The sequence below is a fragment of the Phalacrocorax carbo genome, chromosome 7 (genome assembly GCF_963921805.1).
Source record: "Phalacrocorax carbo chromosome 7, bPhaCar2.1, whole genome shotgun sequence".
Classification (NCBI taxonomy): domain Eukaryota; kingdom Metazoa; phylum Chordata; class Aves; order Suliformes; family Phalacrocoracidae; genus Phalacrocorax; species Phalacrocorax carbo.
The window spans coordinates 21888752-21914003 of record NC_087519.1 but is presented as its reverse complement, the minus strand read 5'-3'; the positions used below and the strand labels follow the sequence as shown (position 1 = coordinate 21914003).

The 25252-nt window shown below is 52.1% G+C and overlaps 1 protein-coding gene across 2 annotated transcripts in view; it reads left to right on the top strand.

The window, feature by feature from the left end:
* The first annotated feature begins 4855 nt into the window (after positions 1–4855).
* LINGO1 (leucine rich repeat and Ig domain containing 1) overlaps positions 4856–25252 on the top strand; it is a 148424-nt gene continuing 128027 nt past the window's right edge. Inside the window, exon 1 of one of the 2 annotated variants that reach the window (XM_064456779.1) lies at positions 4856–4901. Coding sequence is in view for 1 of the 2 variants with exons in the window: in XM_064456777.1 (XP_064312847.1) it covers positions 17535–17639 (105 nt within the window). In the remaining variant the exon portion in view is untranslated. Of the gene's footprint in view, positions 4902–17530; positions 17640–25252 lie in introns of those variants that run through there. The other variant, XM_064456777.1, reaches the window with a different exon arrangement.

The window sequence follows — 25252 nt, the reverse complement described above, 5'->3', positions numbered from 1 at the left end:
TGAGATTTTCTGTTCTCCAGAAGGGATTGGGTTTGGTGTGGTAAGGGGAATGCTAAGGTTTGCTCCCACAGCACAGGTGCCCAATACTGGGAGAGCCTGGTGTGGTATGTACCTCAGACCTTTGGAGGTGTCTAGATGAGGAGCTGGGGGTTTTGGCAGGAAGGATTCATGGGTCTGAAACTTGCAGCAGTCCTCATGTTAGCATGCTGAGTGGTGCTCGTACATCACTCTCTTCAGGGGCTGGATGGTGCTGGTGGCTTTCAGCTCCCACCGAAGCCGGGGTCGGGGCCATCTGGCTGCTCTGAGGTGCTCTGTACCTCCCCAGAGTGGGACTTCTTGCAGCGGTATTCTCCCATTCACATGGTTATGTGCTGTCTTAATAGTGTCAAGTTCTGAATGAGCTCGGGCAATTTGCTTTATAAAGCAATGCACTAAATATGTCAACATTCAGTGCAAGTTTTTAATATAATATTTCAGATTGTTTTGAAAGAAGCCAAGATCCTTCTTTCCCTCTTCATTAGGAATGTCTTATGTGAAAGAGAAGAACAATAGAGAGAGTTTGCCAGAGAGAAAGCTTTCCCAAGTATTTGTTGCTGCTGAGAAATCATCTGCTTTTTTTAAAAAAAAACAACATCCAAAAAAACCCTCGATGCGTAACTATCAAGGTAATTAAGCAGCATGTAAGTTGCCAAGGAAGGCTGTAAGACTGGCTTTGCTGGAGATGTTGAAGGCCAGGCTTGACTGTAGCAGTTGAGCACGTTTAGGCACAGTGAATCACCATTCCCAAATGGACTAAATGACGCAGCAGCAGCTCCCAGTCACCCGGGATTTTCAGAAATGCAGTCTGGGCTGCTCTGGCGTTAATGGTCCCAGGCTGGGGGTGAGTGGGTTTGTGAATCTTGTACTGTTTCAGACCAGAAAGGATGGCTTTGGCTTTTAACTTGTGTCTCGGCAGGACCAGGAGTGGGTTCTTTCCTGGTCTCTGGTGGGGAGACTTGGCCTCCTGCCATGGAAAGGGTAAGACCTTCTGCCTGGCTGGTTGCAGTGCTCTGTTCTGGCTGGTGCTACTCAAAAGGGAAAAAAAACCAAAACCAAAACCACGAAAAAAATCCCACTTTCATCAGGGAAACTGGGTTCCTCTCTATTCTCCAAAGAGTTTCTCTTCCATCACAAGTTAGAGGAAACTTTCAGGGAATTCCAAACTTTCCTTTGCAATGAGGGCAAACCTGGACAGACGGTGGGAGGGAGCTGTTCCCCAAAGTCCCTGCCAGACCCATCTCTCCTTCCATCAGGCCTCCCCAGCCATGGCCCCATGGAGGCGATCTGAGAAGATTTCCTCACAAAACAGATGGCAGCCAAGAGCCTAGAACCTTCCCATCATGGAAAAGCCTGTCTGAAAGTCAGGGAGCCCCAGCCTCATTAGCTGGCTTGGGTGGCACCGCGGCAGTGGACCCTGGAGAGGGATTTGAGCAAAGAGGGTGATCTCGTTGCTGGGATCAGTCCAGGAGAAATGCTCCGGGCAGCAGTGTGTAGATGTTGGCATGACATTTGGCTGTGCCGGGGTGCTATGACCCAGAGCTGGGCTGTGCTCATGCTGGTCTGACCCAGGGCTGGGCAGGAGGGAACAGATGATGTGGCTCTGAGGTGGGACCTGGCATGACATATGTACGCTCGCTGCAAGATGCTGCTGGGGATTAGGGGAGGCCTGGTGAGAAGCTCCCTGGGAATGCTGCTGCCCCACTGCAGCACCGTCCCCTCCTGCACCCAGGACAGACAGGATCTGGTTTTTTTTACCTCCTGGTAATCCTGCTGCCCAAATATTTTTCCTGCCGATCGTTTTTGGTTTGGGTGGGGGTTTTTTTTGGTGGTTTTTTTTTTTTACCTCTCCTAAATGGAGTGTTTAAGCTTATTCTTTTCTTTTCTGTGAAAGAGGCAGTAAATCCTTTATCCTTTCTGGCTATTTCTGTGCGTGTATTTTCTCATTGTGCTCCAGCTTGTCAGCTGTGTCAAAGCCCAGAAACCTTGGCCTCTGTTGGACTCCAGACCTGGATTTCTCTGTATTTAACAACACAGGCTCCCTTGCACTAACAGTTCTTTTCTCTCCCCTTGGTGTCTGTCTTCCCCCCCCGCCCCCCAAAAAAACCCAAACAACTGGCTTAAAAAAGCCCTGACAAAAAGGAGCAAGTGGAGAAGTAATGGTCTGTCAGGTTTGTCCCTGGCACAGCCTGCCAGCACCGGCAAGGAGTCACAACTGGGGTGTCCTCCTGCCACCGCCCCCCATCCCCCACCCCGGCCTCTGGGGTACCAGGGCTACCCTGGGGAAGGGGAAGGCCCATGCTGCCCCCAACGGGCAAGGGAGCTTTCCAGAGATTAGTTTGGGATTGGGGGTCCCTAATGCTCAGGCAGTAGATCCAGCGAGCACAAAGGCAGGATTTCGGTGCATGGGGTGACTAGCCGAGGGGAGGTGGAAGGCTGCCTGTGCCGGGGCCATGTGCCAGCTCCAGCTGCAGTGCCTGCTCCTGGGAGCAAGCGTGGGGTGTCTCCCTGGGGGGAATCTGATGGAGGGACACACAGACCGCCATCCCTGTGGCTGGAGAGAGGAAAACCAGGCTGTCATGGCGGTGGCCACAGGTGGGACTTGGGATGGTGGCATGTGTGCTCCAGCCCCCTCCATCCCCGCGCAGTGGTGGCAGCAGCCTCAGGTGGCCAGTGCCCGCCCTGTTCCCTGCAGCCAGCTCCACTGGCTTTGCTTTGCAGTCGCGCTGGCGCTTTGTGAACACCGTGGTGGCTTACCACGCTCGGCAGGGTGGGTGTGGGTGTTTGTGTGAGAACAAAAGAATAAACAATGGAAACTGTGATTAATTAGCGCAGCTAATTAGCAGTGTGCTTGGCCTGGGCTGGAGCTTGGTAAGGTGCCAAGATCAGAGGAATAGCTGGGTGAGAGACTCTAGCCGGAACCTCTTTGGGGAGTGAGCTAGGGGAGTGGGGAAGGGGAAAGGATGCTTTCCCTTTGCAACATGCCTGCACAGGGAGCTGTGATTGGGGAAATCGCCACCCATATGCCTTGGAGGTGCTGCTGCCATGAAGCTACTACCATCCCCAGCAGCATCCTCTATTCCCTGGTGCTGCCTTCACTGAGAGATCACTTCCCTCATCCACAGTCAGCATCAGGAGATGGCTGCTACACCCCCTGTGCTCCAGTGCTGCAGGTGTTAATTACCAAACCCTCATCAGGGTCGGTGGAGTTGCCTTTCCCATGGAATAGGATCCTCTTTGCTCACCTTCCTGTACATGGTACAGCTGACTTATTCTTTGCTCTCCATTTGCAAATTAGCAAAAGGACCTTGATCAGCAAACAAATTTGCAGCAAGTGCATGGCATGCTTGGAGATTTGGAAGAATCCTTGGTAAATATTTGCCAGCCTCCGCCATGAACCTTGTGAATACTTTTTAAGACTGAGAGATGCTGAATGTAACTGGCAACTTGGGATAGGATGCCAGACCTCAGGTTGGGAATGGCTGCTAAAAAATACCTAAGCTAACAGCACTTGCTTCCATCCCTCCTCCTCCCTGCCCTCTCTCTGTGCAGTGTGGGGATACCTTAAGCTGTGATAGACTTGACTGCAGCTGTTGCACGATCACATCATTCCCATTAAAAGGTGGCTGCGGCTAAATACCATTTGCTCAGCAAGGTCTAAAGCAGTGCCTCAGAGTAACTGGGAGATGTGGCCACTTTTTTGAGGGTGGGAGAGTCTGTTTTCAAGGTGCCATTGCTTTATTATTAATTTGTTAAACACTGACTGCTCAAAACTCTTTGAGGCACAAAAAAGGGTGTGAGCTCTGCCTTGGGGACCTCACCGCTAAATAAATGTATTAAATCAAACCCATGCTGTAGAGGGTTGTGCTGCACACAAAGGTGAAGCTGGTTAGAGGTGCGGTGAAGGTGCCACCTCCTCCATCAGTGAAGGGTCTCACTTCTTTTACAGCACTGAAGTCGGGAGGAACGCTCGCAGATCAGCAGGTCAGGGACCTGCTTTCTCTAAGTATTTCTGAGGTAGCAGTAGGAGCCCTTGGTTTGGGAGCAGAAAGGAGCACTGGGCCCAGTGAGCTGAGGAATCCTTCCCTTGCATGTTCTTGGTTGAGTGCATCAAGGTGGGCAGGGGTGCTGCTTACCCAGGCAAGCTTGTGCTTCCTCTCCCTCCCCACCAGTGATGCTGGAAGTACAGTACCACCCTCTGGGAACAGCTCTGAGATATCACCCGATGCCTGGCAGGAGCCCCTCAGGGGGTGCTGGACCTCTTCAAGTGTCCACTTAGTGTCCAGAGCTAAGTGAGACCAGCGAGGTTCACTTTGCTATGAAGGTAACAGGGCAGTGGAACAGGCTGCCCAGAGAGGTTGTGGAGTCTCGTTCCCCGGAAATATTAAAAACCTGCCTGGATGTGTTCCTGTGCCCCCTGCTCTAGGTGTGCCTGCTCAAGCAGGGGGGTTGGACAAGATGATCTCTAAAGGTCCCTTCCAACCCCCACCATTCTGTGATTCTGTGAGATTCCCACCTGATTGTCCTCATTTCCTTAATTCTGGAGAAGGGGGAAACAAAAGCAATATAGAAAATAAATCAATATTTGAAGTTTACCTTCTTAACTTTCAAGTCATACTTGCTGTGGGGCTGGGTTTGCTGGGTGGGTGCTTAAGGCCATGTGTTCCCAGCCTGACGTCTCCTGTGCCTTCTTACCTGCAGCCCCCTGCACCCAGGAGCCATGAGCCACCTGCAGAGCTGCCAGAGCAGCCCCCCAGCCGCAGCCCCCCAGTGCTGCTAGGCTTCCCTGCTCCCCCAGGAAGGTGCCCGTTGCTGGCAGGGAGAACCAGCTGCGCCTGTACCCAGCCTCTTGCATCCCTCCCAAGGTAAGGACCACATCTTTTCTGTCTGTGAAAAGCAGGGATTTGCAAATGCAAATGAAAGCTCAGTTATTTCTTGGATTGTTGCATCTCCTGCCTTGCCTGGGTGGGCACTGTTCCCTGGGCAGCGCACACAGCTGCCTGCAGTTTGCCCGTCTCCACCTCGGCTTGCCGGGAGGGCAAGCTGCTGGGTCAGGGGTGCCCTTGTCTTTCAATTGAAAGGTGATTTTGAAGGTGGGATAGCTCCTGATGTAACCCGCTACTTGCAGACTGAATCCTGTCTGTGAAATTGCTCATAGCTTTAGAATTGCTGCTGGGATGTAGCCTGGGCTGCTGCAAGGAGCCAGGCTTGGGTGGGACCAGTGCCTTGCGACTGCCTCAGCTTCCCTGACGTACTTCTGAGGATAATTGTCTATAATTTGCCTCTTAACGATGCTCTAGAGTCTTCCAAAGCACGTGCTGTCTTTTCTCTCAGTGTAAAAGGCCTTTGGGGTATTTTGGAGGCTTTCTGTGGTGGGGAAGCAAGGGGTGGCTGGGGCGGGGTGTTTGGGAGGAGGCTGAGCTTCTGTCCCAGTGAAACAACCTCATTTACCCTTTTCATTTTGCAGTGGGTTTTCTTTAAGGTTAAAGAAGTAGAGCTTGATTTGCGGGAAGTGAGCCGGGGCTGAGGCTGATGCAGGGTTAACCGCCTTCCTGCTGGGTGCAAAACTGGTATCCACAGCCGAGGAGTGGAAATCAGGTTTAGAAACCAAAAACTTGATTTCTAGGATTGTTTTGGGTTTTGAGATTTTTGGGCCTCTTGTTTTCATGGTTCTCCTTGCACACAGAGGCATCAGGTGTGTGTGGGAACATACAAGGATCATGATTTCTCCATGTGTGTAATCTCCTGTGCAGGGGAGCTGGGACATGGAGGAAGATGTGGCTGTCACCAGCATTATGGGCATGGGCACAAGATTCCTGTTTCAGGAGGTCTGCAAAAGGGTTGCAGTGTCCCCAGTGAACTAAAAAAATAACTCAGAGCTGGGGTCTGGCTTATTGTGATTCCCTTTGACAGCTCCCAGCGTGCACCTCTGGAGCTGGGATCAGCTGGGATGCTCCAGCCAGGGAAGCAAGGGCCACTTAGCACTGCTAAGGCTGACATCCTCAGCTGTAAATATCCAGCCCTCTCTGACCCTCCTGGTAGCTCCAGCACTGCTGTTTTCCTAAGAGTTATTTGACTCTTTGTGTTGCACTTTTCAGACAAATGGCTTTTAAATAAAACCCTCTGCTAACTCGTTAGGCCTCCTGTCCAGGTCACTTCCTGCATGGGTGATTTATAGGGCTGCTTTTAACGTTTTATTACCTTTAAATCGCTGGGGCCAGTCAATCGGAGTCTATCCCATTAGCTGTGGTGAGTGGCAGTCCAGGGCATCAGGCTCTCCTGCAGCCTCCCTTGCTTCTGGGGAGGCCTCGATGCTCTGAGTGCAATCACAAGGCGAGAGGTGGGAAAGAACAGGAGGAGGATTCAGATAAGGAGGAATAGATCTGAGATAGATAAGTGAATCACATAGGAGTTAAGGAGATAATTGGGCTTGTGATCATATCTGGGGAGCCGGCTTATCTCCTGCCACTGGTACATTCTCGGCAGCATGCCCTGCAGTGCATGCTGGACTGTGTAGCAATGGGAAAGGAGCATCAGGGATTGGTACGGAGGTGACTGGTCCAGACCGATCCCAGCAGGGCATTTTTGCTGGAGCATCCCTGAGTGCCCTCCCTGGGTAGGATGTGTCTGTATTAAACGCCTCCTGTAGCAAATGCCAGCCGACAGCACCTTCCTCCTTGCCTCATGCATGCACAAGCCACTTTAGCTCCCGGCATTCCTTCTGATTCAGTGGGCTGCTCCCAGGGATCCTTGAGTCCACTTCCTTGCCATCTCAAGCCCTCTTCTGCAATTCATTCCCCCTTTGAGAAGAGCCAGCTCTGGACAAGTCCTTCCCTCCCTGATGATGGGGTGAGTAGGGCTGGACCCAGCCCCAGCATGCAGGAGGCTGCTGAGTGCTGCTGGGGACTGAGCGAGCAGAGACTGCTCCAGCTGGGAAAACCAAATGAGACAGAGATCATAAGTGATGTAAGGCTGCAGCAGCGGCTTTGATTATCTCTGGTTTTGTTGCTGCTCTCCCCCCGTGCCCTGTCTTTGTTCCACCTGTGCTCGGAGATGTTATTCAGTGGAGTTTTCCAGATCTTGGTAACAGGGGAAAAAAACCCCGAACTCTTGCACAACCAGAGCTAATGAGCTCTCTCTGGAAATAAAAGCATCCTAAGGACTGCCTTGTCATACAGAACAGCCCGTTCTCTGTGGCTGCCCCGGCCACTGCCTCTGAGTGATAGCCCAGCACAGGGCTGTTGGGAGCTGAGCAGAGTCGTCACCTCCTGTCCTTCCCCCCAGCCATTGCTCATGTGAGGCATCAAGAAAACTGAGCCGTGGTTTGCTCCTCTGGCAGAGCTCTGCTGCAAGGACAGGGATTTGGGAGCTCACCTGTGCTGTCCACACCCTGATGCAGACTCTGTTGCTTTGTGCACACTCGTGGGACAGGGGACACATGTCCTCACAGGACAGGGTCAGCTTTAACTGGCTTGGAAAGGGATTTGGGTAACATGTTGGCTTTCATCACCCACTCCCCCGGGGTGGATGAGTGTAAGGATATGGGCCAGCCGCAGCTTGCTGCAGCCCCGTGTGTCTGCAGGGAGAGCAGACCTGCAGTCCCCGAGGGCTGTCAGGGTTGTCAGGCACACTACAGCCAGGAGGGGATTTATCTTGCAGCAAAGCCGGCATCTGAAAGCCATCACTTCTTATGTGCCCATGGTTTGCTGGAACCTGTGTCGTCTTTGTCATATTTCTGTCTGTCTCTGCCTCAAATCCCAGAGCAAAGACTGAGAACTTGCTCGCAGAGAAGAGTGGGTTTTCTTTTTTTCCTCCACCTTTAAATATTTATTCTGAGCTCTCAAGATACGCACACTGCGGTCTGGGGAGTCTGCCTGTGTGCTGGCAGTGTCTCCTGCATGGCAGAGGTGGGGCTGGCTGCCCTTCCCTCCAGGGAGTGCAGGCAGAGCCTTCCCCCTCCTCCTGCTGCTGCTCCTGTGCAAGCGCTGGGTCCAAAAGGAGTGATGTGGGTTGTTCACCTCTTCCCACACATGTGCTCACATGGGAACATAGCCCAAGGCTAAAGTGCTGTGCAAAGGCGAAGGCGGCTTGGGGTTGTAAGCTGTGTTTTTGGGGAAGGGGCTGAGACAGAGCTAAAAGCAGCCTCGCCCATCTGGGGAGCTCCATCGCTGGGGTAGCATATCCCAAATGGCACCCACCCCTCCATATCCTGCCTGACTTTCCCTGTCCCTGGCAGCAGGCAGAACTGCTGCTGGAGGCTTTCCCTCTCATCTTTGCAGCTTGTCTCAGGCTCTCAAGGTCATGCAGGTAACGGATGCAATGCCGCCAGCCTTGGCTTTGCAGCCTAACCTGCCATGCTCTGCTCAGCTGTGGCTTTGGGCCTCCCTCCCTTTTGTTTTTCTTGCTCTACTTTTCCAGACCTTCCTGCTGCCACCGCTTGGACACCCAGACTGCATTCAGGGAGAGTGGCCCCATGCCGCCGGGACACGTGTGCCTGGCATGCTGGTGCTGGGGAGCAGTGGCTCTGCCCCAGGATGTGCTGGGCACCGAGGGGCTGTGCCAGAGCACAGCCACACTGCAGATGTGGTCCTGTGTGTCCCTGCAAAAGGGGAGATGGAGTCCCAGCTGGCTGCAAACTGGCACCCTCCAAGCACTTCCCTGGAAGCTGGTTTTCCTGCAGAGCTGGCTCACCTCCGGCTCTGCCACAGGGGTGCCTGGACCAAGGGAGAGGGGGTTTTGCATCTTCTCCTTGAAGCTCAAGTACAGTGGTGTTAAACTTCTAGGGTTAAAGCGAGGAGCTGGTTTCTCAGCAGCTCTGTGAGGGATGGGAGGATATCTGTCTTTCCAGGTGAGCACACAAATTGCTACCTCTGCTTCCAGCTGCTGCAGCCCAGGTGACCCGCTCAGCAGCTGGCATTCATTGGCAGACCAGCTTGTCCCTGGTCCCCCCTGGCAGTGCCAGCCACGGGCTCCCTGGGACCTGTAAGCATGTGGCCACTGATGCAGAAAATCCTCTGCAGAGGCCTAGGATTGGATGGCAGGTGCAGCTCTGCTGGGCGATGCCTTGAAAGCAGCATGTAGCCAAAACAAAGAGGAGGCAGAGGAGACAATATCTGATATAGTGGGATTTTTTTCTTAAGGAGAAATAATTGCAAGCCAGCTCACTGGTACAGTGCTAGCACTGGAAAGCTAAACTCCAGTAAGCTGCAAAGCAATGAGGTTGGGACCATGATGGTGGCTTCCTGAGCTGCTTTTCCCATGCCCGCCCGCCCTCTGCCTGTACCTGCCACAAGCTGGCAGCAGGATCAGCCCTCTCAACTCTCACTGAATTTCAGACCAGAACTGCCTCATTAGCCAGAAGTTTTCCTAGGATAAGTTACAACTGCTGTAAGGAATGCAATTATTTCTCTCTTTTGCTTTTGCAGCTGTGGGCATTGAAGTTTGGTGCTCTTACACTGTGTCCTTGTGGAGCTCTTGCACACAGGAGGGTGCTGCCAGGAGGAAAAAAGTTAAATTATAGCAAGGACATTTTTAGGAAAGAAGCTTTCGTTATGGGTTTGTTACCGCTTGGTTGTCTCATTGTGTCAGGGCCACTGCACCCATGCAGAGCGATACCAGCCCCTGCCAGGCCCTTCCCTCCTGCCTGACCTTCCTAGCACTTGCCTGTGTGTGGCTTGGTAGTGCCCCTGCCCCTTCCTCCTTGTAGTGTCACCCCTTGCCCAGGACTCCACCACCCCAGGGCTCCCTGGCTCCGGTGGGATTATTCACTGAGCAGCATGTCTGCGGGAGCAGACAGTGCCAGAAGTGTCTCCTGGGAGTGAAAGTATGAGGTCTGAGACTTGTAGATAATGTTTCCTTAAGATTCAAGCTTATTCAGTCATCGGTCATTTGACCTAACAAAAACCTATGGCAGTCTATGAGCCATGGGAAAAGCTCCCAGAGCACACGCAGAGGAAGTCTGCAGCTGGATGTTGCAATAACTTATTAGCGAATGGTTGAGATAAGTCATGTTTTATAAAATCAGCCAGGAAAAAGACTGCTGATTAATTCTTTTTAATAAACTATGGTGAGCAGTGTGTTTTGGTTCAAGACAGACTGACTGTTACAGTGATTCATGGATTTTTCCGCAGGCAAAAAAATCACTTTTGTGGGGTTTGCTGGTGAGCAGGGTGTCTGCTTGCCTTCGTGAGTAATTTTCCCCCCCAAAGCACCAGGGTGTAGAAAAACTATGAACTTCCTTGTGGGAACTGCTGGGGGGACTTGAGAGGGAGGAAGGGTATGCTTGGCTCTACCACTGCAGCTGATGACTATATCCTTTTGAAGAGCACTGCAGGAGGTGTGGGAATGGGAATTTCACTGCCAGAAACACTGAAGAAGACAAATCTTGGGGAAAAAAGAGCAGAGCTGAGATGTCTGTGTGTGCTGTCCTGGGCTTGCTAAGTGAGGTTGCTTGGGACCAGCTGATGCTCCCCCTTGCAATGTGCTGCAGCACGCCTTTGGCAAAACAAACACCCAAAGAGAAGCGTGTCCCAGCATCGTTCATTTCTATTTATTTTTTTTATTCCTAGCACCTTAGCTTTGTGCTGGAAGCCAGCCAGCCTCCGTGGTCCTCCGTGCCGCTGGGATCCATGGGTCCGGGGTGGGAGCGTGTGCAGGAGGCGGCAGCGTGTTGTTGGAGGTGTAGCATGTGTCTGTGTGATGCTGCTTTTTTAAAACACCAGGGGTGGGATGGGGAAATGCCGGGCGAGGCACTAGTCATAGGTGTGAGCAGTGCTTGAGCCTCGGAGGCGGCGCTGGGGGTGGCAGCAGCCCTTGCTGTGGTGTTGGGGGTTGTTTCTTAGTTTGGAGCTGGCAGCAAAAAAATAAGTAGCAGTTCTGCTTTGCCTAAACTTGAAACTTGATTTGGTTTCTTGGTGAGGTTTTTTTGACTGTTCTTGGTGAAAAATGAAGGTATTTGGCCTTGAGTTGAGTTAGGCCTTTGGCCTAAAACCTTGAGTTTCCCGGCACAGGAAAGGCAAGGTGGCACCATGGTGGGAGAGGCTTGTGTAGAGATGCAGTTGGGAAGGTGGAAGAAGGAGAAGTCAGCCTGGAGCTCGGTCCAGCTCTGGGAAGCCGCAGGCAGGCTGACACATCCTGTGGTGCAGCAACACCCCACAGCAGTGTGTCTCTGCTCATCAGACACCTGCCTGGGTCCCCTGTGCCCACAGCTGCTCTGTGGCATTGGCAGGGGCTGCGTTCCCGGACCAGCATGCCGCCTCCTCCTTCTCCAGCTCTCCCTCCACCGCAGCGCCCATCCCGTATTCATTACGATGCCTGTGTACTTCTCTAAGCTCAATATACTTTGAATTACTGCTCATCTATTCCTCTTGACATCCTCATGCTCATAACTAGGGAGCCTGCGTTACCCATTTGCACATCTGTCAAACTGCGTGTTCCTTGGCCATTTCCAGAGATACATAAAATTGTCCATGGTTATGACATTATTGACAACCCACCCCGTCTCCTTCCCCCTCCCTGAGCCCAAATGGCTGCCTCGCTTTATGAGGATTGATATTTGGGCAGTAAATATTTTAGAGCCTCATCTGATGAGTGTGTCTGTGCGGGTGAATACATTTCTGGCTGAGGACAGATGTTGGAGCTATCTTCATTGGAAATGCAGGGCCTTGGCTTTCTCTCCCCAGCCTTTGCAGCATCTCTGTCATCTCTCTCCCACCCCCCCAGTACTGCCTGTTCCTGGTGTGAAGGAGAAAGGGAATCAGAGGGAAAAGTCAAGCAGAGGTTGCTAGGAAGGACTAGGGCTGGCTGGGCTGGCAGATCTCTGCAGGGCACGTTGGGTACTGATGGCCCATCGCTGCAGCATCCTTATGCTGGGCTCCCCATGTCTGTCAGCACCAGGACTGAATTTCCATGGGCAAGGTGTTTTCCTTTCTCAAACCTGGGGAAACCACCAATTCCTGCTGTGTTGGACAAGTAGTTGAAAACCCTTTTGAAAAAACAGACAAGCGTCAGGCTGTCTGTGGTTTCTAAGGGATATATTTCGACTCGGCTGTTCTGAAAAGCTTCTTCATCTCCCAAAGTTTCAAAACGCACTTTGGTAAATGCCTCCAAAGTGGGAACAACTTCGGAACAACACAGCCTGGGTGACCTGGACAATTTTTTTTATCTTGCTGAGAAAAGCAAAGGAAGCCATTTTCAGTTCCTTAAAACTATTTGCTCTCTTTTCCTTCAATCAGCAAAACAAAAAGCATTGCCTGATTCCTAGTGAAGAGAAAAAGTAGATGCAGCTCTAGCAGAGTAAGCCAGTGTGATGGGAGCAGTGCTGGGCTGGGCTGGGCTGCTGCTGACTGCAGCTGGGGGTGTCGCAGCTGGGCTTGGCCTGGCTCTCAGCTGAGGGCATCAGGAGTTGGGGAGCTTTTAAAGTACATCTGCACTGGGGCTCTTGGGGAGTTTTTCTTGTCCTACTAAGTGGAGTTGTCCTTGCACCCAGATCTGAGCCTGAGCTGGGACTCAGGACCCTTCCCCGCAGGCAGGAGCATGGGGCACACTCTCGCCTGCAATGGAGTTGGAGCACATGCAAGGCAAGTCTGTCCATAGTCTCCCCGCTCAGTGCCGCCTTGTTGCCATTTTGCTGCTTTTTATTTTTTCTCTCTAAGCCTGGAGGGAGTGCATTGAAATGTGAAAAAAATCAGCTACCTGGGGGTGGCTTTGCAACTGCTCCTTGCAATTCCTTGGAGCCTTTGTTGTGAGGGCAGGGGTTTCCTGACTCTAAAGTGGGGTGCTGTGTGCCAGGCTGGGACCCCTTCCCAGAGGGGCCAGGGTGAGGTGATGCGGGGACTGCTGGGCTGGCACCCCTGCTGGCGCATCACCTTGACACCAGCTGTTCCCAGGGGGTGGGTGTCCTTTCCCCACCCTCTTCGCTTGCTGACAGGGGAGCAATGTGCAAAGGGGACTTGCAGCACTGCTGGATGTTCAGGGGCAGGGAATAGGTGGAGCATTTCCAGGTCTTGCTGCTTGGGCTTTGAAGCTGTTGCATAGGCAAGGGGGGTGCCCAAGGGAGTACATGGATTTCCAGAGGTGCCTTTTGGGCCAGAGCCTATCAGCCACCTTCTTGGGGGCCACTGTGCTGGTGAGTGCAGGTGGTTGCTGGTACCTCAGTGCCGGTGTTTGGTACCATGGAGTCCATTGCAGCCCGTCTGTCCAGTTTGCTTATGCAAGGAGAGATCTGCAGCATTGAAGAGCTAATCTGTATGGGACAGACTGCAAAGGTGCTGGGGAGAAGAGGCACTGTCCAACTCTGCTTGCAAAGGTTTGTGTCTCCATCTCCAAAAAGCCTCACTTCAGGAGCTACGCACCAAGGTGAGGAGTTCAGTGGCCTCATTTACTTGCCGATGAAGGATGCTGCCCTGGCCCTGGCCAGTCTGCTCTTTAATAGCAAAATAGGATCTATTTATTTATGATTTCCGTGGGTGGTGTTTTGGATGATCTATTGAGCCAGAGTGAGATATTTTGAGGGACGGTGAGATATTTTAAAAACATCTCATCACTCTGGAAATATCCATGGTGCAATAGCAGCATATTAGTCATTTGGAAAGCGAGTGATTTCAATGAAAGAAAAAACATTTCATCTTGTCAGAGCATTTTCACTCACTGTCTGCCAGGCAGCTGCTGTCAGTCTTCAGTCTCTGTGGCTGGTTTTACTCTTCTCAGGCTCTGCCTTTTTATTTTGTTTTCTAACAAGAAATAAAATAAACCCTCTAATGGATATTGGTAGCTATGAACTCATCAGTTGTCAGTAAGAAAAAGCCTTTAAAAAGATGCAATAAACCCTCTTTGCACTGGATTATTTCCAGTGGGATTATTTCTCCCGGGGACTATCTCCATTTGGAAGGAGAAACTCCTCCTCCAGGTATTGGCCCTTGAACAAAAGCCCCTGCCTCCAACATGATTTATTCTCCTGGAAAGTGGGAGTAACTCCAATACTCTTGCACACCAGCTGGGGAGGCAGAATTAGGCTCATGGAGGACAGGAGGAGAGGGAGTTTTCTCTTAAGAGAAAAAAATCTTAAGAAAACACAAATGATGAGACCCCATCCTGCAAAGGAAAATAGCACAAAGCCATTCAGCAAATCAAAAGCCAAATGAGCTGTAAAAAAACCACCACCATGGTAGGAGAGATTTTCACTTGGAGGGAATTGCCATAAATCACCTAATATTCAGCTTTGCACTGCCATTTGGGAAAACGTTCATCATATTCTGCTGGTCTCTGCTCTACTTTATATGTATCTATAGCTGGGGTTTCTATAGCACAGCCCACGCACCCTGGGGAGAAGGCCATTCGGCCAAGATGCTCCCATCTAGTTTGATCATTCTCCATAATCAGGTTAAGAGTAATTAAACTGTAGTTGCACTGTGAGTACTATGCATTGTTGCTTTGTGGGATGCAGTTGCCATTGCCTTGTGCAAACAGCAGATAACTGCTTAAATGACTAAAAATTATCCCTTTGTGGTTAAATGCTTAGTTGGTGTTTATACCCCGAGTTTTCTCAGGCTGCAGGATGCTCAAGCACATCTAAGGGCACCTCCAGGGAAGCCTGGTGGGGAAGTTTTGAGCTGTTCACAGGGTGTTCCTCTGCTGCTGCGGCTCTTCCTTGGTCTTCTCCTTTGAGTTAGGGAGTCCTGTCTGGGTTTCCTTTGCACCCGCTACCGAAGTCCTGCAGGCACAGGCAGCTGCCTTCGCTGGGGCTTGCCTGCTCGTCCTGGTGTGCTGCTGTGGTGCTGAGCTCTGGCTGCATCCCTGTGCATGCCCACGCCACCTCCCACCACTGTGGTCAGAGCGACTCCAGCCAGGGTTTTAAAATAGAAGCTATTAAGTAAAGAGCAGGAGAGGGCAGGGGGGAGGCAGCTGGGTCCCTCCGGGAGGATGCCAGCACTGTCTCAGGGTTTAGTGAGCCCTGCTGTCTTGGAGCCTTCTCCCCAGCTCCCCTGGGATGAAAGGGACATTGCTCCCCATGAAAGCAAGAATCAGGGGGGTCAGGGTGGCAGCTTCCCTGGACCAAGTGCCCATAAACCGCATCTCTCGCTAAAAACTGGGCCTGGCAGACGGGACTTGTAAGCTTTACAATTGTTACCTTTTATTTCTGGCAAAGTGAAATGAAAATGGCAAACCAGAGCCATTTCTTCCCTGTAACCTTTTCCCTTCCCTTCCATGCTTGACCCAAAATATTCTCTTTTGGTTTGCACTTGGAGCTCCCTTGCTGGATGCTCTTAATTCAATAAATACAAGCCAACCTCTTGCATTTCTTGGCCAGAGGCAGCACTTATTACCTGCGGGGTGAATCTTCTGATCTCTTGCCCTCTTGGCGTGGCACCTTCTGCATCCCTTTGCTGGTGGTGAGCGTGTCCCTGTCCCGCGCCCTTGAGTCAGCAGTATGCTGCTGCTGCCGGCGTGCTATTTCGGCTTAAAAAAAAATAAGAAAGTTTCAGTATTTAAAGTATTTAAGCAGATGGGAAGCCACAAACTACAGTCGGTGGAGGGAGCGTGTTTCATGACTAACAAAATATGCCAGGTAGGCCGTTCCACTTGAGATATTTTCAGGAATATAATCACTTTCACACATCTTCATAAATTTGCCAAAGTGTTAGTTTTCCCCCATATGGATCAGGGAGGATGCAGCATGTCATGACTGTTGCACAGCATCTTGAATGCTTTGTCTGTGGTGGATTATTTTTTTCTTAAATTTTTCCCCCCACCCAGGCTGTAATTGAAATAAAATTTTGATTCTCCTTTCCCTGTAATTAGCGCGGGCAGAGGGTCATCCTCAAGCGTTTTGGTGGGGGAGATCCTTGGCCTCCATCCAAGGCAGGGCAGAGGAGGCAGTGGTTAAATCTCTAATAATTCCCCCCAAAAGGGCTGAGGTTGGGCTGGAGTGGTGCAGGAGATGCTGTCCCCAGTGGGGTACCAGCAGGCGACAGGGGGATGCTCTAAGGGAGCCCCAAGGCTGCATCCTTCACATTGAGCTCCTTTGAATAGATGATCCAGCGTTGCAATGGGGGAAACAAATGCAAAATATTTTGAAGTCATTCAGTCTCAGCACTGGATTCTTTCTTTTCTTTTTGATACCATGGCAAAATTAAATAAAAGGAGCCATTTTCTGCATGTTATTGATCTTTCACTCAAAATCTGGGCCCTTTTCCAGGAAAAATGAGCCCTTTTGTGAACAAAGAGACAGGCACCTTCCCAACAAAAGTCAGCTTTCAAATCCAATGTTCTGTGTGTTTGAAATTTCATGTTTCTGATAGGAAAATATCAATTTCACTCAAATTTGCAGGGAAGCGATGCTGGGGGCGGGGCGAGAAACTGCCCTGAATGGACTGATGAGTACTTGAAGGCCAGATTGCAGGAGGGATTTTAAAGCAAAGGGAAAAGCAACCTTGTCACTCATTTTGAACAGCTTGTGTTGTGAATCTAGAGCCAGGGTGCTGGGCTGGAGATGGTCCTGCCATCTTCATCCCTCAGGGACCTGGAGCCTTCATTCACTGTACACCCTGCACATGGCAGGAGGGCTCAGCCTGGCTCTCCTGACCAGATCTCAGCCTCAGTGGTTTATAGTCCCTTTTTTTTTTTTTTTTTTTTTATCATGGTGGCTGCTGGGGCCAGATACTGAACTGATGTAAGTTGGTGTTGCTCTGTTACCTTGGTTGGGCACCCCACTGAGAACTGCTTGCTAGTGTCTTAGACAAGCTGGGCTTGACCAGCAGTGTTTTACAGGTTAAGTCAATAAATCTGTGTAGCTCATTTATTTGTTGTTAAAACAGTTGGGAATTACCTGGGAGGAGATGTGTTATGTTCTCTTGGACCGCACTACCACGTGGATGCTCAGGTGTTGGGCAGGGCTGCCAAGCTGGGTACCCTAAACACGTGTTTATAGCACAGCCCATCGCTGCGACACCCTCATTATAACAAGGGGGGTTGCGTTCACCCCCCATACCTGCTGCTGCATCCTTTGATAACAAGTAAATTGGTTTTCAGCATCTGTTTTCTATCTGTTCAGTGGTGCTGTTCTTTCCTCGCTGTAATGCACAGGGAGGCAGCACTGGCTCAAGGGCATCACTCCCAGTGCTGTCCATCCACCACCCTGCTCATTCACTGCTGCTACATAAAAAGTTTTCCTGGTGACTCTAAGCAGAGAAGTTTGTCCCGACACCCCAATGGGATTGCTCCTGGTGCTTTGATCCCTGGCTGCCTGTGTAAGCTTGCTTATCTTTGGAAAGGCATGGTGGCGCTGACAAGCAGTGCAGGAGATGGGGGCTGTAGGTGGATCGTTTTTAGCAGCACTCATGGAGCAGACAGCTTGGGCATGTTCCAAAACACTTCCCACGCCCCCAGGCTGAATTTTAAGAAGCTGGGGCATCTGCACATTCAAAACGCTCTGGGGTGGGGGTGGGGGGGCCGCAGGAAAGAAGGAAAAAAATTCCAAAGGCAAGCAGAGCAACCAGCGCATGGAAAGGGCGAGCAGCACCCACAGGCTGATGTCTTGCTGCGGAGGGGAGTTTGTTGCACAGGCTGAGCAGCTCCAAGCCGCTCTCCAGAGGGGCAGAGCACAGGTGAGCGTGGAGCAGTGGCCGCTGGCTTGCCTTGCGGCTGCTTGCAGGCTAGTCTTGCTCTTGGTTGAGTGGGGGGAATGGGAAGAGGAGCTTCAGTTATCCAGGAACGGTGTCCGGGTGAGTGCCTGTTCCCCCCATCCAGCCGGGGTGGTGCAGCTTCTGAGCAGCTCCCTGCATTTGGGTGCCCCAGAATCTTGTAGGAAGAGGGGGGGTAGTGGGGGACAGAGCTGTCTTCCTTACGGTGATGGGGAGATGGGAATGAGCCCTGTACTTGCCCCACCTTGGGTGCTTCCAGGGGCTGCCTGGGATCCTGCCTGCTAATGGCAGGAGGTACCCGACCTACTCCTTTCTGTGGGGCTGCAAGGCTGAGGGCAATGCTGATACGCAGGACCAGCATCATCCCCTTCTGTGTCTGCCGGGGGAGCTGAAGCAAGGCAGTCGGCAGGGGTTGATGTGGGGAACATACAAGCACTGGGCTTGCACCACCTGGCTGAGGGCTATTTCAGCCCTACCCTGGTCTCCCTGGAGCAGGGTGGGACATAGAGCTGGAGAGGGAAACCTCTAGGGGGTGGAGGATGGAAGACAGCTTGTCTGTATGGTCCAGTGAAGTCTTGGAGCCCCTGGAGTGATGACTGGGGGCTGCTTCTCTGAGTCCTGGTAGAGCTTTGGATAAATAGCTTCAGGCTGTGAAGGTTGGGAGGCTTTCTGTGCTGGGTGCCCAGCTTAAGTGCTGAGAAGAGCCCCAGTTCTTGCTGTTGCTGCTTCCTTGAGATCCAAGGTCCCTGCTTCTGGTGACATGGGGCCTTGGAGGTCTTGCACTGGAGTGTTAGGAAAGGATGGGTGTAAACCTGGAGAGCCTGAGCTGTCCTCCAAGTTCCTCACCTTACCGGGCTGGTCTGTATGCTGAGATCCAAGGATGGAGAGTGACTCCATCTGCATGCTCCACTGAGATCCTACTCCTGCGACTGGCGAGGAGGACGACTGCATGATGTCCTGGCAGACCTAAGCTATCCCTGTAAGGGTGTCTGGGCTCTGACAGTTCCCTCCTATCTTGCAAAGCATTTGTCTGCTGGGCCAGGCACCAGGCAATGCTCCTCCCGGCGCATCATGTGCAAGAGGGGCATCTTCCTAGCCCACCCCCATAGTTGCCTCCTGTGCTGCTCAGCTGTCACTCTGGTGTCTGGGCTGCTCATGCTGTGCCCTTCTGCAAACAAAGCGCGTGGCTTATTTAAATGTGAGTTTTGCCTGGTGGCAGCAGCTGGTGGTGAGGAGACAGGGAAGCTTGTGAGGAGCAAAAAGGAGAGAAGCCCAGGTGTGGAAAGCAGCCCTGCCCTCCTGTGAGCTAAACGTGTCTGAGACCAGGACTATTTTCCTTTCTTTTTGGGAAGAGGACATTTCTTGGGAAGCCTCCACTTCCTAAGCATCCCTCTCAGAAGAGGCTGAAGAAGGCTCTAAATTACGAAATTTGTAAGTCTCTTGGTTCCAGCAGAAGTAGCGCTCTCCACTGTGTCCCCATCCCCCAGGTAGCTTCATGGCAAGGAACAACCTCTTGGCAATTGATAAGTTTCTGGGGTCTTTTTGTCCCCTGTCCATCATTCCTTGGGTGGGCAGGAGTACCTTTGCACCTCTGGTATCCAAGGGAGGAGGACAAGGCCCTCCTGGCTGCAGTGCTAAACACAAGATATTCTTCTGCTGTGCAGCCTGAGGTTAGGAGGAGGAAGATGGCAGAGAGGCATGGGGATGGACCCAGGGTACCCTGGGGGGACTGGCTCAGTCCTGCTAATTAGCGGTGTAACCAGCTATTGCACAGACAGGCCCCTGGCAGATAATTACCTTTCTGGGTGCAGGGAAGGGTTCAGAAAGACTCGCTGTCCGTGGGGACTTTGAAACCTCCCCATTCTTGAACTCATTTGGGAAAGGCAATAAAAAAAAAAAATACATATATATATTTTAACAGAGCTATTTCTGCCAGTCAGGCAGGCCAATTTATTACCAAAGTGACACATTTGATTTTAACTGTAAGAGTCAAGGTTTTTTGGCTTTTCTTGTTTTTCAGTCCTTCGGGCAGGGGGTGGCTCAGCCATGGGGTGAACCAGGGCGCTGCAGGGGGTTCGGGCTGGGGGATCTGGCTTCTTCCCCAGCCGAGCATTGCTAAGCTCATGGGTGTTTTAGAGAGGGAGGAGAAAATTAAATCTAGGAGCAACTCCCAGTCTGCTCACTGCAGCACAGTCAGGTTTCCATGGGGTCAGGGTATCCTGCCATCCCTTTGCTAATGTGACAGTGTGGATGCTGCCTAAGGGCTGCTGGGGGTCCTGGCCCCCAGGCTGGCTGCTCCGCTGCCCTGGGGACGGCTCCCAGGGGCTGCCCCGCAGGTCTCTGCCATCTGTGCCAGGGCTGGGCTGGGCATCACCGTCCCTTGTGTGCTCCTTGTGCCCAGTGGGTGGGATTGCTGTCGGCCAGAGCAGCATCTGTGCTATTCTCGCACCTCGAGCTGGGGCCAGGGACCTCATTAGCTGCCTCCGTCTCCTCTCCCCTCTGCTTATCTCTAGTTTTTCAGCCACTTGTCTGATTTTTATTTTCTTTCCTTTTATTTTTTTCTTTTCCTGGCTTGAAGGGAAAGATGACTACATGAGTCATGATGGGGCCTGACATCTCCCCGCGCACCCTGCCAAGCTCTACCAAAGTTGGGGCTGTGGGGGCTGCAGTGACGGCTGACCACATGGGTCCTGTCGGGAGGTATAGGGGAAACAGGCATCCCAGCCCTTTCCCCCAAACACCCATTAACCCTTTGCTCTGCAGTGCTTAGCATGGGATCCGGCAAAACTCAGGTGTCTAAAGAGGGGTTGAGGGCAGACTTGTGATTCTCCTTGGGAGAGCAGTGGGGACATCATGGCATGGGGTGACAGGAGGGCAGCAGGGTGGGAACAGGTTGGGATCAAGGCCCAGTGCAGACCTGCCTCTGTCCGTTGGCTGTAGTAGATTTGGGCTGTGCCTAGCTAAAGGAAAGGCTTTTGGCCACATGCATGGGCCTTGTCCAGGAACAGGCTTGCAGGGATGACAGGCTCATCAGGTTCATGGCCTCATCCCTGTTCCAGTGCACCTGGGATGTCTGCTCCCATGCCGAGTGGGGTCCTGGGCTGGTGTTCCCTCTGGCACCTCCCTGCTGAAGGATCACTGCTGCTTGGTGCCACACACCAGCAGGGTGCAGGGGATGATAATTTCTCCTCCTCCTCCATGGCATGGGGTTGCGGGTGCCGAACTGCGTGTCTTTTGCTGCCAACCCTGCCTTGTCAGCAATCTCAGTCCCCCTTCCTCCACACCCTGTCTGCCTTTGGAAAACCAGCAGTAACTCTTAGTCAGTGCTCTCTTACGGATCATTACTTTGGAAATCCCAGGGAGAAGGGCGCCTGCCCATGGTCCCGTGTGGCTGGAGCCGTCCTCTGCAGCTCATTGCCACCCCACCACTCCTTGCTTAGAAGGCAGGGCCACCCTGACCTCTTCCTTGCTGCTTTAGGATGCTCCCAGCATCTCGCCTGTGCTTTTTATAGCCCGAGCCCGCTCTTCCCAGCAGGCTTGCCAGCTGACCTGGATACAGCTGCACCACATTTGGGCTGAGCTTGCTCGCATCTCCCCTGCTCCCTCCTCATGTCGTGGTGGGCTGGAGCATGCTTTGCTGACTTGTTGGTGCTGAGGAGGTGGCCTGGTGCTCTGCCTGCTACACCCCAGGCTCTTCTCACAAACGTGTCATTGTCTGCTTGCTCTTGCGTGAAGCGTTTTCAGTCCGGGCTGGGTAACAGAGAGGGATTTCTGTGAGCACACACGACTGGATCTCTGCTCTGTGGGGGTCCCTTCTCTATAGCAGGTGCTTTTTCTCCCAGAAGCTGTTCTGCAGAGAGTGAACAAATTAGCATCCCTGGCATTTCTGGCTCTCCCCCCCACCTTGCCTATCTGCCACCCCCCTTCCCTCTCTTTAAAGAGATTCAGGTCATGCCTGGAATTAGGGCTCCCTGAACTGCAGAGAAACAGTGTTTAAACTGCTTACCATCGATTAGATGGAGTGGTTTGGGTTTGGTTTGTCCCCCCACCCCTGCCCTCAGCTTTGGATGGGTGTTCACAGCACAGCTTGTTAATCCTCACTTCAATGCTTTTGCCATTGTGGGCTGCTTTTCCCTGTGCAGGTGGGTGTGGAGTCCCTGGGGGGCTGCTCCCCCCTTTGCACCCCACTAGTAGCCAGCTGCGCTCAGCACAGAGACCTTGCAGGAAGGCATTTTATTTAGCCAGCTTCGTTTATCGCGGCGCTCTGGCTGGGAATAGACATAGATAAGATGATCGATAAATCCTCCTTGTGGCTGAGATGTGCCGTGAATTTTTCGGGCAAGGGTAGGAAAAGGAGGGCACGTGTTCAAAGGTGGCAAGTCAGAGGCAAGGGAGGGGACAGCCAATGCTGTGAGGTAGTGGGAAGGGGCCCTGGCCAGCCCTGCCACGACCTTGCTGCCAGTTTATAAGAAGACATCTGTACATGTTAGGGGGGATGAGAAACTCCGCGCCACTGCTGCGGCTGGCGTGGCTGTGCCGCCAGAGAAAGTAGGTCAGGCTGCGCTGCAGAACCTGGTGCGAAGGCAAAGCCCCTAGACCACCGCCTGCTTCCCCCCGGCACAGCAAGGCACCCACCTCTCCCCAAATCCCCCTGGGCTGCTCTGCCTGCAGCTGGGGTCAGCCTGCCCCCTGCCAAAGGCAGATGCTGCAGGGCTGGGTTGGCGTCAGCCCCTCACCCTGGCATCAGGGTGTATTTAGTTGCAGGAGAGATGCCCAAAGGATGCAACTCCAGCATCCTGAGGGAGCTGCCTCTCCTCTAGCTCCCCAGCATTTTGGGGTCCCCCATTAGCTGGGGGTGGGCAAAACACAGAGCTAACCCTCCCCTCCCCCCCACCTTGTGGGAGCATCTTCTGCATCAGCAAGGAGATTTAGGGCAGGAAGAAAAAAAGGTTAAAGGCAGAGTTTAACACTTAAATCTGCAGCATTTTCAGGTGCCTGGTGGGGCACTCAAAGCCCCCCTCAGAGGGGAAGGTGGAGCAGTACAGGATGAGTTACAGGGGTCCCATGGGTAAGGCTCACACAGGGCTGGAGGATGCCCCAACTTGTCTCAGGAGGATGGCTTGGTCCATCACCACTTCCAGGAAGGCTTCATGGCTGCTGGGGCGAGGGGAAAATGAAGATGTGCTTTCAAGACAGAGGTGTTTCAAGTGCAATTCAGGAGCGTTTCCCCAGCGGAGCCCAGTGCTGCACTTTGTTATAGCTGTAGGCACCTGTTGTGAGATGGAAGAAAACTTTGAAATTGCCTTTGCCATGCGATGGTATGGCTGGGCTCCCGCTCCCGGGCTGCACTGTGGGGAGGGATGCTGTGGGTGCTGGATGGCAGCTATGGGAGCAAGGCTTGCTGCAGCCAGGGGCACAGGGCTGCCAGGCCGGGACTGCCAGGCTCAGGGAGGTGACAGTCCCATGTGAACGTGGCTCTGGTGGCATCAGTGCCATGACCCAGAGGAGAGAGGTGGACAGGGGCACTGCAGCCCCCAGGAAGGACCTGAACTGATCTGAGGACTGGTGGTAAAGATGCAGCAAGCCAGGCAGGGAGTAAATTGAATGTGTATATCACAGGCAGGTCTGGGCTTTATTGATTTTCAATGAAAGGCTGTGTCATGAATTTTTCTCTCCTACTGTATTTGCTGCAAAGTTGCATCTTGACTCCAAGCATTGACCACTAACTAGAGAGCTCATTTCCCACCCCCCAGGAGATGCCAGGGCAGGAGGCACGTTTGCACATGGTCTTTCTAAGTGCATGATGGATGCAGTGGCTTTACTAACCCAACACCGGAAGAGAAAGACAGTATTAACAGCAGAAGATGTTGTGTCCAGTGCTTCAAGTGTCTTATTTTTAAGTGGCTGCATGTGAGATGTCTCTTATTTGATGGACTGTGTTATGCATCCCTTGCTGCTCTGGGATCCTCCCAGGAAAGGTGGTCCTGGTCCCGGCTGTCCCCAAGAGGGACAGGACATCAGCTGGGGGCCTAGGGGTTGTCACTGTTCTTGCTGGTTTTCCTTTGCTCTTGATGAGGGGAAGACTCTAAAAGAGAGGGGACGTAGTCCCTATGTCAAAGATTTTTTTTGAAGCTGCTGAGACATCTTGTCTCAGCATCCCGCTTTTAAGCTGATGTGTGGAATTTAGAGAGTCTCTTTAATCTTGAAGTCATTGTTTTTAAACATTGAAGAACATTTGGAAATTAGTTAGCATGAAATGTTTTAGGAGACATTTCTCCCCATCTTCAGAAACTCTTACAAGCCTTTTTTGCTTCTCTGATGAATGTGTTGAGTAACCAGGGGAAAGCATTGCAACCAGCTGAGGGCTTTAAAAATAGATGACCAATGTTTGAGGGGCTTTGGATAGATTTGTCTGGAAAAGAGGCAATGGAGAGGAGATATTTTACCTGGGTTTGGGTAACACCATGCAGTGAGATACGCAGCTGTGGCAGCTCATGGCCTTGCGGGGAGAGGCCAGGAAGTCTTGCGGAGGGTTGTGAGTGTCCGGGAAGGGTTAACTCTGGTGCTTCGATATAGCTGGATGCACTGAAGCTGAAGTGGAGCAGTATGCAAATCTATCCACTTTCATAAACTGCTTAATTAGCCGAATGTTAATGAGACGTTAATTACTGTTGTGCCGGTGAATCCCACAGAACGGAGATTATGTTTCTCTTCAAACATCCAGTCTTAATTATAACTTGTGCTTAATTCCACTGTCTTGCCTGGGATGGAGCTGGGTAGGGAGGACAAGGCGCCAGCTCCCGCAGACGCCTGCAGTGTGTCCTCCATCCTCGCCCACGCCGCAGCGGTGGCTGTGGGCACGTGGAGATGGAGCTGTGGCTATGGCTTGAGGACAATGGCTGCGAACCCCTCCCCTGCAGCCAGCTCCTTGTGCTTAGGTCCAGCCCAGCAGTGAACCCTCTGGCTGCATGTCACTGGTGGGTCAGGGTGGAAAATCCCATGTCCTACATAAAAGCTCCCATCCTTTCCCTTCGTGGGCTTGGGAAGCCTTTGGGAGGTCCCTGTTCATGCCCCGTGTGCTCCACAGATGCCACATTGCTCTGCTCTGGAGGACTCTGCCCCAGACTGGTCAGACTGGGGCGGGGAGCCTCTGGGGATGCGAGCATCCATCCTGTGCTCAGTCCCCTCCTTCCTCACTTTCTGTTTCTAACTGCCTTGGCCTTTCAAGCCAGACTGCAAATGCTTTCTGCTGCCTGCGATTCCCAATTCCTATATGGATTTTTAATTGATAGAAGCATGAATTGCTGGAGGTCCTGCTTCCACAGTGCTTGACGTGCGCATGTGAATATTTTTAAAGTATGGCTTCAACTTGGAGATCAGCAAGAGCTCACTGCAATGAGCAGAGACACGGCATCCCATTTCCAGTTTTAACACCTTTTTTTTTTTTTTTTTACATGGCTTCCATTAATGTTTAGGATAATGTAACAATTTCACATGAAGCATTAGTGAGCCATGAAATCTGCATCCTCAGGTTTTTTTTTGTCTGTTTTTAATCCACGCGTAGTTGGTGGCTGCTC